At 52.0% G+C, this 13,406-nt stretch overlaps 4 protein-coding genes across 5 annotated transcripts; 2 read left to right on the plus strand and 2 right to left on the minus strand.

Moving 5' to 3' along the window:
- Nucleotides 1-8: 8 nt before the first annotated feature.
- Nucleotides 9-2,995, plus strand: Hspb6 (heat shock protein family B (small) member 6). The gene is made up of 3 exons (XM_057757401.1): nucleotides 9-703; nucleotides 1,790-1,912; nucleotides 1,987-2,995. Exons 1-3 carry the CDS (start codon nucleotides 506-508, stop codon nucleotides 2,152-2,154), a joined length of 489 nt encoding a protein of 162 aa, XP_057613384.1. The 5' UTR covers nucleotides 9-505; the 3' UTR covers nucleotides 2,155-2,995.
- Nucleotides 2,996-3,014: 19 nt separating this feature from the next.
- On the minus strand, nucleotides 3,015-7,367 carry Lin37 (lin-37 DREAM MuvB core complex component). The gene is made up of 9 exons (XM_057757270.1): nucleotides 7,161-7,367; nucleotides 5,222-5,297; nucleotides 4,989-5,039; nucleotides 4,626-4,655; nucleotides 4,462-4,547; nucleotides 4,211-4,377; nucleotides 3,394-3,534; nucleotides 3,233-3,306; nucleotides 3,015-3,154 (listed from the first exon to the last, which is right to left on the minus strand). Exons 1-9 carry the CDS (start codon nucleotides 7,192-7,194, stop codon nucleotides 3,073-3,075), a joined length of 741 nt encoding a protein of 246 aa, XP_057613253.1. The 5' UTR covers nucleotides 7,195-7,367; the 3' UTR covers nucleotides 3,015-3,072.
- Nucleotides 7,368-9,681: 2,314 nt separating this feature from the next.
- Psenen (presenilin enhancer, gamma-secretase subunit) lies at nucleotides 9,682-10,917 on the minus strand. Of its 2 annotated transcripts, XM_057757479.1 has the most exons (4): nucleotides 10,800-10,917; nucleotides 10,536-10,678; nucleotides 10,124-10,228; nucleotides 9,716-9,970 (listed from the first exon to the last, which is right to left on the minus strand). In XM_057757479.1, the coding sequence occupies exons 2-4, from the start codon at nucleotides 10,594-10,596 to the stop codon at nucleotides 9,831-9,833; spliced, it is 306 nt and encodes a 101-aa protein (XP_057613462.1). In that variant the 5' UTR covers nucleotides 10,597-10,678; nucleotides 10,800-10,917; the 3' UTR covers nucleotides 9,716-9,830. The 2 variants fall into 2 exon arrangements, with proteins under 2 accessions (XP_057613470.1, XP_057613462.1); XM_057757487.1 differs by lacking the exons at nucleotides 10,536-10,678; nucleotides 10,800-10,917 and adding an exon at nucleotides 10,328-10,498 and having other exon boundaries at nucleotides 9,682-9,970.
- A 106-nt stretch (nucleotides 10,918-11,023) lies between these two features.
- Nucleotides 11,024-13,356, plus strand: U2af1l4 (U2 small nuclear RNA auxiliary factor 1 like 4). The gene is made up of 8 exons (XM_057757378.1): nucleotides 11,024-11,142; nucleotides 11,280-11,367; nucleotides 11,673-11,739; nucleotides 11,827-11,876; nucleotides 11,947-12,045; nucleotides 12,203-12,336; nucleotides 12,438-12,533; nucleotides 13,139-13,356. The coding sequence occupies exons 1-8, from the start codon at nucleotides 11,099-11,101 to the stop codon at nucleotides 13,221-13,223; spliced, it is 663 nt and encodes a 220-aa protein (XP_057613361.1). The 5' UTR covers nucleotides 11,024-11,098; the 3' UTR covers nucleotides 13,224-13,356.
- The last annotated feature ends 50 nt before the right edge of the window (nucleotides 13,357-13,406 follow it).

Below are 13,406 nucleotides of genomic sequence, written 5' to 3' on the forward strand. Positions count from 1 at the left end.
CCAGAATTAGGCCCGACCTACTCTGGGGTAGGGTCTGTTCTGTGTCCTCTGACAGCCTGGCGTGGCTGCAGCATTCTCCAGGAATCTTCCTAAGACTGGTGCGTCATCCTCAGATGCCAGCCGGGCGGTCATGGATTAAGAGGACGGAGAACTCTTTGATGGACTCAAGAAGAGTCCGAAGAACGGGGCCCAGGTTCCCAACTGCTGCCACAGTGGTTCGCCACACCTAGAAAGGTCTGCCTCCTTAAGCATTAGCTTCCCCTTCTAGAAATGGAAAAGGCTTAATAACAGTACCCTGGTGTCCTTTTCCAGGCATCCAGCAGGCGTTTAATAACTAGCCAAGTCATTATTGAAGTTTCTAAATAAGGCATACTAATGGCTGAGTCTGGCCTCAATCCCAGTGTCCCTGAGAGGCCCGCCGCGGGGGCCGCACTGGGCACGGTATAAATCGGAGAGTGCGTGCGCTTGGGCACTGCGGAGCCCAGGGTGGCAGAGAAGGAACAGAATGGAGATCCCCGTGCCTGTGCAGCCTTCTTGGCTGCGCCGCGCTTCAGCTCCTTTACCTGGTTTTTCCGCTCCGGGACGCCTCTTTGACCAGCGTTTCGGGGAGGGGCTGCTTGAGTCCGAGCTGGCTTCGCTGTGCCCTGCTGCGATCGCCCCCTACTATCTGCGCGCCCCCAGTGTGGCATTGCCCACAGCACAGGTGCCAGACCTGGGGGAAGGACAACTCAACTACTAACAAGACTAGCGGTCTGGTTTTCCCTGGGGTGGGGGTACGGGAATGTCTGTGGATTTTACGTTTAGGGAAGAATGTCACCTTTCAGCGGGCCACTGAGAGTCCTCCGAACGTGTGTGTTGAGGCCAGGTTACTGTTCCCCTGAGGGGCGAGGAGTGGAGTCTCATAGCTCGGGGGTGGAAGGACTGAAGAAGGAAGGTGATCCGAGGAATCCGGGGAGGGGACAGTGAGTCCCGAAGGGTTGGAATGGTCTTGTGTATCGGTCTCCCAGTTGGGTGATTTGATGGAGGCGGCCTTTGTCACTTTTTTTTTTTTTTTTTTTTGGTCTTTTTCGAGACAGGGTTTCTCTGTGGTTTTGGAGCCTGTCCTGGAACTAGCTCTTGTAAACCAGGCTGGTCTCGAACTCACAGAGATCCGCCTGCCTCTGCCTCCCAAGTGCTGGGATTAAAGGCGTGCGCCACCACCACCCGGCTGGCCTTTGTCACTTTAAAGCAGAAGAAGAGTACCGTAAATTAGAAGGCACAGGAGATTTCATGACCTGAGAACTCTGGAGATGGGGAAGTGGCATCATTTGCTAGAGTGGTGGGGAATAAGAGGTCTCGTAACCAAAGACATGGTGGTTGTGGAGTCAATGACATGGGGTAAAGGTACAGGGCAGGTACACAACTCTGTCACCCTGTGGATGCTAAAGTTCAGGAGAGGTGGACCCAGTGCCTACAAGGGGAGGGAGGAGGCTAGTTATTTATGTGTAAGGTTGAGGTTCTGGTGACTACGAGAAGGGGACTGTCTACCTGAGTCCTTGGGCAGCAGCACTGTAACCTACATAGGGTAGGGGTGCTGAGTCCCTGAAGCCAAGCCCCCACCCAATGAAAATCCCACACCTAGGGGCTGGAGAGATGGCTCAGAGGTTAGGACAACTGACTGCTGTTCCAGAGGTACTGAGTTCAATTCTCAGCAACTACATAATGGCTCACTCTCATCTGTAGTGAGATCTGGTGCCCCAGAAGACTATACATAATAAATAAATCCCACACCTATGTCCCATGTGCGCAGGTGGCCAAGGACCCTGGGTATTTTTCTGTGCTGCTGGATGTGAAGCACTTCTCCCCAGAGGAAATCTCTGTCAAGGTGGTTGGCGACCATGTGGAGGTTCATGCACGGCATGAGGAGCGCCCGGTAGGCCTGCAGGCCAGATGGGACAGCAGGGTTGGGCAGGAAGGTGGGACACTCAAGTCCATTTCCTCCCCCAGGATGAACATGGATTCATTGCTCGAGAGTTCCACCGCCGCTACCGCCTGCCTCCTGGTGTGGACCCTGCTGCCGTGACCTCGGCACTGTCTCCTGAGGGTGTCCTGTCCATCCAGGCCACACCAGCATCGGCCCAGGCCCCACTCCCATCACCACCTGCTGCCAAGTAGGGGTCCGAGCATTACAGGACCGAACCTAAGAAGCCTCTTTAGGCTCCCTTTTAAAAGCCAATCTGACTCCGCTGCCCAGCCAGATATCCCAATCGCTGTCAAGACAGTTCCTCCCCACCAAATCTGGGTGTCTTCCCCTAGGACCTTTCTACCTAAAGCCCTACCTGGGCCTTAGTAACTGAGACACACCCCAAGCCTGCCCTGCCCCGTCAGCTTTCAGCCCCGCCCATAACACCCCCGAGACAACACAAACACCGTCACCCTCCTTGGCCCACACTCCCACCTGACTGACCCCACTTTGGGCTTGTACTAGCACTAGGCTCCTGCTGCACTTCTAAATTGTAGAACACCCACACTGTGAGACCAGAGTACAATGCAGACAGTGTCCCCCACCCCAGGCCTGTCACCTTAGTTGCCCGCAATGACCCATGGGAAGGCCAGTCTGACCCAGACTGCATGGGCCTTCCACATCAGAACATTCAAGTCTGGTCCACCAGACTCTAGATCCTGTCCCTGCCACCTAACAGTCTGCCCCAGGCCATTTTCTGACTTGAAACTCCAGGAGCCTGCGTTTCCAAATCCTGTTCTGATTTCCCAATCCTTGGAAATCTATTCCCAACCAACCAGGAGCCCCAAACTCAGACTGTACAGACACCCCAACTTCCCCAGATGTGCTAGGCCAATGAACCAGAACCCTTGGGTTCCTTTGTCCCGACTCCCCACCTGCAGCCAGATAGCCTAAGCAGCCCTCCCATCACTTGTCCTGTAAGATCAGTCACAACTCCTCCGTTCCCTGTCACCTCATACCCTTCCTATCAATCCCCAATAAAGGCGCTAAAGATTCATCGACTGCCTTATGTCTGGGCCAGTTTTGGTTGGGGGCAGGTTTATTGGGGTGGGGGTGGGGGACTGGGAACATCACTGCCGATCATACATCTCCCGCAGGATCTTCATGCTTTCTGAGTAACGAAGCTGATTCCGATGAGATGCCTCCTTCCACCTAGCAAGGTAAAGGAGGATTTAGCAACTGCTGCAGAGGGCATGCAGGCAGGGAACAAGTGGGGCAGGGCACGCTCACCTCTGGCGTATACGTTTCCAGCGTTGCATGTTGCGATAGATGAGCGTGGAAAGTGAAGGTTCAGGCTCGGAGGGCTGCATGGACAGAGAAGCCCAGCTAGGTGGCCACGCCCCAACCTCCCAACACATGTCCTGAACTCCAGGCCAGCCTCATACACCTACTTCATCATCTGAGGTACCCTGGGTCTCAGGCTGCAGGGGGGATGGAATTCGGGATCTGCAGGTATCCCCAAGTGATCCAGGGGCTGTGGGTGGAGGCAGCTTGTACACATCACGGCTTTTGCTGTTGATGACCTCTGAACCCTAGGGAGACCAAGCCCCACTGTGAAGCCCAAGAGTCAGAGCAGAATGTTGAAAATACATGCATCCCTCCTACCTTTCCCAGTGACAAAGACATGAGTCAGAAACCTGCACTTGGAGGAGTCACAGCAGAGGGACACATACCTTTACCAGCTAGAGAATGGTCTTCCTGTTCTAGGGACCGGATCTTTTTTGTCAGTCTGAGAACCCTTGTCTACCCTTGCCAAGCCCAGAGAATTCCATCTATACCTGTCAGCCCAAGGTGGGGGACAAGAGCCTGCCTTAAGGAATTGTCCAGGGGACAACATGTCTACCCTTATCTTGACAGAGTCAAGTCCTATGTCTGTCCCAGGGATCCCTGTCTGCCCTCTTAGGCCAGATGACTTCCAAACCCCCATCATCCTCCACCCCACTCATAGGTCCACATTTGCTCACCAAGGCCCCACCTGGTAGCCACATCTGTTTGCACTAAAGATCCCTGTTTAGCCTGTTATTTCTAGGGAGCCGTATCTATCTGGCCTAAGGACCTCTGTCTTCACCTAATGGCACATAGCTGTGTGTTCTACTCTACGACTCTATACTCATTTAAGGGGCCCAGAGATTACACCAATCTACCACCAATGGGGGGGGTCTTGAGTCTATCCATCCACTGCTCTCTCTGGCCTCTGGGTCATCCCACCTCCTCATCCTCAGGCAGAGGGGGCAGTGGTGAGCTGGGTGACCGCTCCCGCTCTCGCACTGAGGGACTGTTGCGCATCCAGGCACGGCAGATGGGGTACAATGGTGTGTTCTCACTGAACTGGGCCAAATCCACACTCCGGTCAAACAGCTTGATCACATATGTGTCTGGGGTGGTGAGTGGGACACAAATGAGCACCCTTATTTAGTTCCTGGCTCCATGCCCACCCTCTCGGGCCCCTGCCTACTCACTGGATCTCTGAGGACCCCCCTCAGCCAGCCCATCGTCCATCTCCCTCCTCTTCTTCCTCCGCTGGTGGGGGAAGCGGGCAGATGGCCTGTGTGGTGAAGGTGAGCATCAGCCCAGAGCTGGGGACTAGGAACCCGAGAGTGGGCTGGGGCCCCGGCCACCTTACCTTTTGCCAGTAGCAGCGATGGAGCAATCCCTGCAGGAGAGACAGGGTATCAGCAGGCCGAGCCTTTAACAAACACCTGCTCAACACCCCCACCCCAAGACAGGGGTGATGTAGTTTGGTAGTAGAGCATTTGCATGGCATGGGCAAAAACCCTGGGGTTCAATCCCTAGCACTGAAAACAAACAAAAATGGACATCCTGGGGTTTACTGCTACCCCTCGAGCCTTGTATCCCACAAACATCCCCAAGGTGTGAGCCACGTACACCACAGGTATCTCTGTCCATATAAAACGGTTATGACTCAGAGGAGGGAAAAGTTACCTAACCCAAACTCTCAGGTCTAAGCCCCATCAAAACCTCTCACTTGTTGTGTGTATCCGAGGGTGTCTTCCCAGCGTCTTCATCCAGACGTTCCCTAGGAGCAAAAAGCACCATTGGCTTAGGGTGCTGAGGGCCCAGAGTGTGAAAATAATAGGATCTCCCCAGGGAAACCTTTCTCCCCGTGTTGGCCTCTCGCCTCCCATCCAGATGCCAACCACAAAGAGTCCAGACACAATCTCCACCCTTGTGGTCCCCTAGGCTGGAGCAGACCCCAACCTGTCCATGTGACTCTTCTCCAGCAGACACTGAAGAACGGCATCCAGCTGGTTCCGGGCTTTGGCCATCTCCATCTCTGAGGGCAGAAGGTACAAAGTAGGAATCAGTTCACATATGTGCACCCCCAACATCCTCTGTGGGAGGCAACCCTAAGGTCTGGTCCAAGTGCCCTGAAAGTGGCAGCTTTGGTGCCCCTCAGTGGAGAAATAAGACAAAGACAGAATGGGGTGGCTGAGCCTTAGGCAGGGGTCAAGCCGAGGCCGCTGCCATTGCTCCACTCTGTTGGCTTCTCTCCCATACAACACCAGCTTAAGGTCTATGATCTGCACACCTTCCATGGACAGCCCTTAGGGGCTTTCTACGGGGTCCCGTACTAGGTCTGGCTCTCTAAATTAACCCCTCTTCCTGAATCCCCACGAATGCACAGGCTCCTGGACTCACCATGGATACTCCCTTCCCTTCCTGATCTCAGCCCACTTGGCTTCCTGTGTGTCTAACCACGTATTCCCTCCTCACCTTGCCCTCTCCTCCCACTCAGCTCCTAGCCTCATTCTCTCCTTCTGATCCACTTTCCACAATGTGGACAAGAGACCCCCACCCCCCCGAAGGAAGTCAGGCCTAGCTAGGCATAGTAGCACACATCTGCTATCCCAGCACCAGCTCTGGAGGCTGAGACAGGAGGATCAAGAGTTCAAGGCCAGCCTCAGCTACAAGAGACCCTGGCTCAAACAATAAGCAAAACAGAGAAAAAAAGTAATAAAAACAGACAAGCAACTCGGCTTTGATCTTCCCCAGCATGGACCACTTCAGGATTCCACAATCCTGACCCCAGAAAATGCGGTCTGGACTCAGCCCGGTGTTTCCAAGTCTATGCTTGTCCTGTTGCATATTTGTGGCAAGGCTCCTTCCACTTTAGTGTCTCTCACTAGGCAGCCGTGGGGTGGCCTGGAATCTACTAAACAGAACAAACTGACCTTGAATTCCGAGATCGGCCAGCTTCTGCCTTCCATGCACTGGGATTAAAAGTGTGTGCCAACACAAACAGCCCCTCCACTATTCCACTCAAGTTTTCTTACTGTTTCTGTTCTGTTTTGGTTTTCTGTTTTATTTGGTATTACCCATTTCCCTCAGAGGAAAAGTCCTGGACCCATCAATCTGTCCTCCTCCCCCCACCTCTTTGCCTCCACTTCTTCACTGCCACAGCCATCCTGGCCTCCCGCTGCTCCCTTGGTTCCGCTGGCTGCCCCCCCACATCGCCACTCCAACTGCCATTTCCTCCCACCTTGAAGACTGATTTGTTTGATGAGCTGTGACTATAGGAAATATCACTAGGGCCTGGTTTTACTTATTTTTCAGGGCTGGGGATGAAACCAGGGGTCCAGGGCGTGCTAAGCAAACGATCTACCATAGGCACACCTACAGCCTTATCTCGTTTTAGGTAGCACTTCTCCCAATTAACACTTCACTTCACTATTTACTACTGACCACCTTTTCCTCCTGGATTCTGTGCTCCCGTCTCACTGCCCTTTACCTCGCCATCGTAGGGTTCCCATCTGGCTCTGCCTGAGCCTATGTTTTCTCATCCACCACACTTCCTACGCCCTAAGGTTACTGGAATACAGCAACTGAGAATTGATTCCTTGTACTTCGGGGTCATAGCACAATTGCTGACTCGTGCCCACTTCCAGAAATGGGAAAACTGAAGTTGAACAAGAAAAGGATCCTTCTTAGAGTTAGGGGCTCCGGACTCCGCAGCTTTACAACCGCCACAGGGCCAGAACGACCACCGTTCAATCTCAAAGCTACTCTGAAGACACCCGGGATGGTTTGAAGGTGGCATGCTCATGCGACTGTCAGATGGGCTGCAGAGAGATGCCACATAGTTCCCTTTTTCGCGATAACCCACGTCTCTCGGGTATCCTGGATCCCCAGTCCTCACCTGATTTCTCCACTTTTACCTTCACCGGGAACATGGTTTGGGTCCAAGTCTAACTCTCTGGATCAGAAACACTTAGAGGAGACAGGATTGACAAGCCAAGGCAGGAGGCGGGCAGGAAAAGGTCAAAGGTAAGCCTGGGTACCACTGGTCCTCGGGCCTGAGCACCGTCCAGTGGCCACTGCCTTGACCGCCACCTCCCTTCCTTCCCTTCTGTAGGCGGGCCCCTTCGGCAGCCGCTATTTCCCATTAGTTAATGAAAACGTCAATTTCATTCGCAGGCCAATTGACAGCCTGTACCATTGGCTCCCCAGCCTGTAAGTTCCACCTTCCCGAGGCCCTGTTTCCGGAAACAAACCAACGACAACCCAGGAAACTACTGGGGGGGCGGGGGAGATCTTGTGATTCAAACTTCCAAGGCTCGCCGCGCGGAGCACTGTGGGAAACAAAAGCGCAAGGCTTCTCGAGATTCGTAGTGGTATTGTCAGTATACTCATTTATAGCTTTGAACTTACTACTGTAGCTCTTTGTCACCGAGATCCCTAAAAAGGAAGAGCGATCTGGAGTTGGACTGGCTACTTAGGGAAAGCTGGCTAGGTATCAATTGCCTGCTGAGCAAAATCTCTGTGATTTAAGTATTTAGAGCGCTGGGTATTCATGCGGATAGTGAGGACACTGCAGGAACAAAGCAGGCAATGCTGCCTTGCCCTAAGGTGGCTTATCTTGTAGAGAATAGTAGTCAATAAGCCAAAATTCTAAATGAAATGTAATAGGGACAAAAATATGCTCTAAAATAGTTCTAGGGAATGCCAAGGTAGGACTGAGATTTTATATCGTTATTTATTTGTTCACTTATTTATCTGTTTATTTATTTATTTATTGCCTCACTCTGGCTCAGTCTAGCCTGAAACTATATATGCAACCCAAGCTGGCTTTGAACTTTAACATACCCTGCTGGGTATCTTTGTCTGTTTACTTATTTATTGGGGATTGGGGTGTAAAGGGGCACACATGTACCATGGTACACCTGTAGAGGTCAGAGGATCACGAGATTTGGTGGTCAAACTCAGGCTAGGATTGGCAGCAAGTGCCCTTACACACTGAGTCATCTCACCAGACCCTCTGCTGAAACTTTTTTTTTTTTAATTTATGTTATCTTATTTAGTTGGTGTGAAGGTGTCAGATCCCTTGGAACTGGACTGACAGAATTGTGAGCCATCATGTGGGTGCTGGGATTTGAACCTAGGTCCTCTGGAAGCACAGCCAGTGCTCTTAACCAGTGAGCCATCTCTCCAGCCTTGAAATTGTATTTTATTGTTTTGGGTCAGGATATCAGTATATAGCTCTGGCTGGCCTGGAATTCACAGAAATCCCCATGTCTCTGCTTCCAAGTGCTGGGATTACAGATGTGAGCCACTGAAATCATGAAATTTTCAATAGGAAGATCAAGGGGCCAGAGACATGGTTCAGTGGTCAAGGGGACCCAAGTTGGTTCCCAGTACCCACATGGAGACTCATAAGCATCTACAACTGCAGTTCCAGAGGACAAGACGCCCTCTTCTGGCTTCCATGGGTACTGCATTAAAACACACACACACACACACAAATGCCCTCTTCTGGCTTCCATGGGCACTGCATTAAAACACACACACACACACACAAATGCCCTCTTCTGGCTTCCATAGGCACTGCATTAAAGCATGTGTGCGTGTGTCACACACACACTTAAAAATAAAGAATAAAAATAGGGAAGTCAATGAAGTTTTTCTAAGAGTGCTCTTAAGATAGTTCTCTCGCTCTAGACACCTCCAGAGTCTAGGCTCACATGAGTTCTTTCTTGGCCGACAATACTAAAACACAGAACAAGAAAGTAAGTATCTTGTTTGGTTTGCCTGCTGGGAATTGAACCTAGCATCTTTCTCATGCGGAACAAGTATATTGCCAGTAAACTACATCCCCAGTTAAGAAAGTCAGGGTGGGCCGGGCGGTGGTGGCGCACGCCTTTAATCCCAGCACTCGGGAGGCAGAGGCAGGCGGATCTCTGTGAGTTCGAGACCAGCCTGGTCTACAGAGCTAGTTCCAGGACAGGCTCCAAAACCACAGAGAAACCCTGTCTCGAAAAACCAAAAGAAAACAAACAAACAAAAAAAAGAAAAAAAAAAGAAAGTCAGGCTGTTTTGTTTGTGTGTCCCCACTTTGTAGACCAGACTGGCTGCAAACTCACAGAGATCCGTTTGCCTCCGCCTCCCCAGAGCTGAGATTAAAGATGTGCACCACCACCATCTGGCTAAGAAAGTTGTTATTTTTTAATGCACAACTACCAATACAGGATAGCAGCCCCTAGAAGTGGGTGTCACTCTTTTCTTCCTCAATGTGAGACAGGGCTCCTCAGCAGGAGAGTTCCTATTTCAAAAGGGTCTGAGTGGTAGTCAATAAAATCAAAATTCGCACAATGTGTGAAGCCTAACACATAACACATTCAGTAAGTGTTTTTGAATGTTGGCAACCATTTTATGCTTCTACTTCCAAAAGATCCCAAGAAGTCAATATTTAAAGTTAGGGTCATTTATTGGGGCAGATGGGAAATGGAGGACAGTCTTCAGGGTTTGAGAAAAAGCTTAGCACAGAGAAGCCCATCCTGGGAGAAAGAACAGACCGCCAGCTTGCGGGTTGTCAAGGGGTGCCCAGGGGAATGGTGAAGGAAAGGTAGTCCCCAAGAGCACCCCAGCGGGGCCGGTAGATCTGGAAGATGGTGATCCAGGTGGTGAGAACAATTACCCAGAAGAGGAAGCCCACAGCTGAGCGCCAAACATCTATAACGAAGAACAAGGGTAGGAAGAGTTGGCCTCCCCCAGGCCTGCCTTTTTATCTCTGCCACAGATCTTCCAGAGGTCTGGAGCCTCCATCATCCTTCCAACCACCCGCTACCGTGTTGGTTTGTTTTTTGCTGGTGCCCTAGAACTCACAGCCTTTGATTTGGCTCTGCTCTGTGTAGGCTGGGGCGAGGAAGGCCTCTCTGAAGAACCAGAAAATGTTGACCAACCAAAGAAAAGGCAGGAATGCAAAACCACCTAGGAAAAAAATAGCCACACTTGGCCAACCGGCAATACGGACCTTCCCTAATCCCCACTTTAAAAGGCCCATTTAGAAGGTCCTCTCCCACGTCTAACCGGAGATCTTCATTCTTTCTCTCTTGGGACTCAGAAACTGAGGCTTCCAGCTTGCTCCTTCCTGAGATCTCTCTTCTCGCGGACCAGAGTCTCCATTCCCAGTTGCGTTACCCCTAAGATCCACAATCCAGGTCCCTATGTCCTCTAGCCTCGGGGCGCTCTAGTCCAGTCCCCTGTATTACCCGAAACCTAGGGGGATCGGCCTTACCAAGATAGTACTTCCGGCACAGATTCAACTTCTCCTCATTGGACACCCGCTCCAAGTTCATAGCTGCGCTGGAGCCCAGTGGTCCGAAGGGTCTGCAGACCAAGACCCAAACGACAGGCGCGAGATCACGAACTACCACGCCCCTATTACGACAAATTAGATAAAGGGGGGGTTTGCTACGAGGAGGGTACCTCTGCGCCCTCGAACTGGTGGGGAGAAGTTTTTTTTATCTAGTTAGGGTGCGCAAGACAACCCCCAACTCACCAGTGGAGTTTATCCCTTCTGCTGGGATTCCTTCGTTGTTTTTAACTACGGCCGTTTGCAGGAGACGCCGCAGGTTTCTGTGGAGTTTGTAGTCTTTTTTTTTTTTTTTTAATTTCCCCTGGAGGATACGTTGTACGCATGCGCTGCTAGGAAATTTGCGTACGACTGTCTGGGAGGACAAGCGGGCCTCCAACACGCGTGCGCAATCGCGGCACAGGCAGGTACAAACTACACTTCCCAACGCTCCTAAGCAACGGAAGTGACGCAAGGAGCAGGCGCGTTGGAGTGTTCGGGTAAAAATGGCTGAATATTTAGCTTCGATATTCGGGACTGAGAAGGACAAGTGAGAATGATGAAGGGAGTGGCCTCTCAGGGAGCCGGGGCACTTGGGTCCTTATGGGCTGGGTGGACAGGGCAGTGTTCGTGGGATGCCCGGCCTTCCCGGCCCTCGGTTTACCTCTGTCTTTGCACCTCTTCCAGGGTTAACTGCTCTTTTTACTTTAAGATTGGGGCCTGCCGGCACGGGGACCGGTGCTCCCGACTTCACAACAAACCGACATTCAGCCAGGTGAGACCCAGATTCGTGCCACTCCGCGCTTTATCTGCTGCCCATCATCCCGAGGCCCCGCCTCTTCCGGATTCCTAAAGCCAATCTCTCTTGCTTTCTGACCTGGCCCTCTGAGTAGAACCTTCTCTCGGGGACTGGTCCACACCTCCCATGTGCGCAGGCCACGCCCCTTTGCTGTCCGGGTCGTTTCTTAGGCGCAAGCATCTCTGACAAACTCCAGTGGTTCCCGTCTCGGTCCCCAGCCTCACACCCACTCTGCATGCAGCCCTGATTTCTGAGCCCAGGCCTCTTTATTTTTTGTTCAGACCATAGTGCTGCTCAACTTGTACCGAAATCCACAGAACACAGCCCAAACGGCAGACGGATCGCACTGTGAGTAAGAAAACCAGTCAGGTCAGGGGCCGGGCAGACAACCCCCAGCAGTCTACGCCCTCATTTCCCCCTTTGTCCCGCCGCCAGGTCACGTGAGCGACGTGGAGGTGCAAGAGCACTATGATAACTTCTTTGAGGTGAGACTTGCCGGGTAGCTGGGTTCCCTGTGTGCCAGACCTTAGCTGAGTCTCTCTCCATCTTCTGCAGGAGGTGTTCACAGAACTGCAGGAGAAGTACGGAGAGATCGAAGAGATGAATGTGTGTGACAACCTTGGGGACCACCTCGTGGGCAATGTCTATGTTAAGGTGCCTGTTGCCCCCTGCTTAGAGCCCAGCAGTGGAAACAGTTGAGTGGCTGATGGCCACCACTGAGACCTCACAGCCTGAGGATTGTCACTCAGAGCTGACTCATCCCCTGAAGATCTTGACTTCCACAGCCCATGGTCATCCACTTTCCCCTCAGTTCCGCCGGGAGGAGGATGCAGAGCGGGCCGTGACTGAACTCAATAACCGCTGGTTCAACGGGCAGGCTGTGCACGCGGAGCTGTCCCCTGTCACTGACTTCCGAGAGTCGTGCTGCCGGCAGTACGAGATGGGGTATGGCAGAAGTAGAGGAGTGGGCTGGGCATCAGAGTCCCAGGCGCTTCAGGGTTTGGTAGGGGTTGTCAGTGGTGATGGCCTCTTCTGTCTGTTCTTAGGGAATGTACCCGAGGTGGCTTCTGCAACTTCATGCACCTACGACCCATATCCCGGAACCTGCGCCGGCAGCTCTATGGGCGAGGACCCAGGCATAGGTACCTCAGGTCCAGCTTGCCAAGTTCTCCTATACCTTGAGATGATTCTGATTTTGTGGGTATACCATTTCAAGGCTCTTGTGATAGATATATATATAGTTTTGAACCCTGCCTGGAGAGCATGACCAGTAGGCGGAGTTTTCCTGTCCTGTAGTCGCTCTCAAATAAACACTGAGGCTTATATTAATTACAAATGCTCAGCCAGTAGCTCGTGTTTGTTACTAACTAGCTCTTACAACTTAACCCATTTCTATTAATCTATGTGCTGCCTCATCTGACTGATAACTCCCTGACTCTGCCCTCCCATAGCCCCTCATTCTGTTTCGCTTTCCTGCCTAACTTGATCCTGTTCAGCTATTGGCCAGTCAGCTTGTTTAGCAAACCAATCACAGTGACACAGTGTAAAGGATTATTCAAGTACCTTAGTCACAGTGCCCCAAACAGTGTGAACTCCAAACCCAAGACCAGCCTGAATACCCACCCCTGAGTACCAATCCTGAAGTGACATTAACAACCATCCTGTGCCTGAGAGCAGCCTGGGAAAATCTTCACACCATTCCTAACTTTCCTACCCATCTCTGTCCACACCTCTTCCCATTTCCCAGGTCACCCCCAAGATCCCATACAGGCCACCGTCCCCGAGAAAGGAACCGGCGCCGTTCCCCAGACCACCGACATGGTCGCTTCTGAGACTGGTGCTCCTGTTCCTCACCCAAGGGCAGAGACGTTCCTGTGCAGGGTCCCTTCTCAAAGCCCTCTTCACTCCAGTTCCATCCCAGGCTTCAGAACTTCACAATGTAATCTGCTCAGCAGAGGAATTTGCTCCTCCCATCCCTCCTCTAATAAAGCTTTAGACTTTGAGTGTGTGGTTTC

The sequence above is a fragment of the Chionomys nivalis genome, chromosome 2, assembly GCF_950005125.1.
Source record: "Chionomys nivalis chromosome 2, mChiNiv1.1, whole genome shotgun sequence".
Lineage (NCBI taxonomy): Eukaryota > Metazoa > Chordata > Mammalia > Rodentia > Cricetidae > Chionomys > Chionomys nivalis.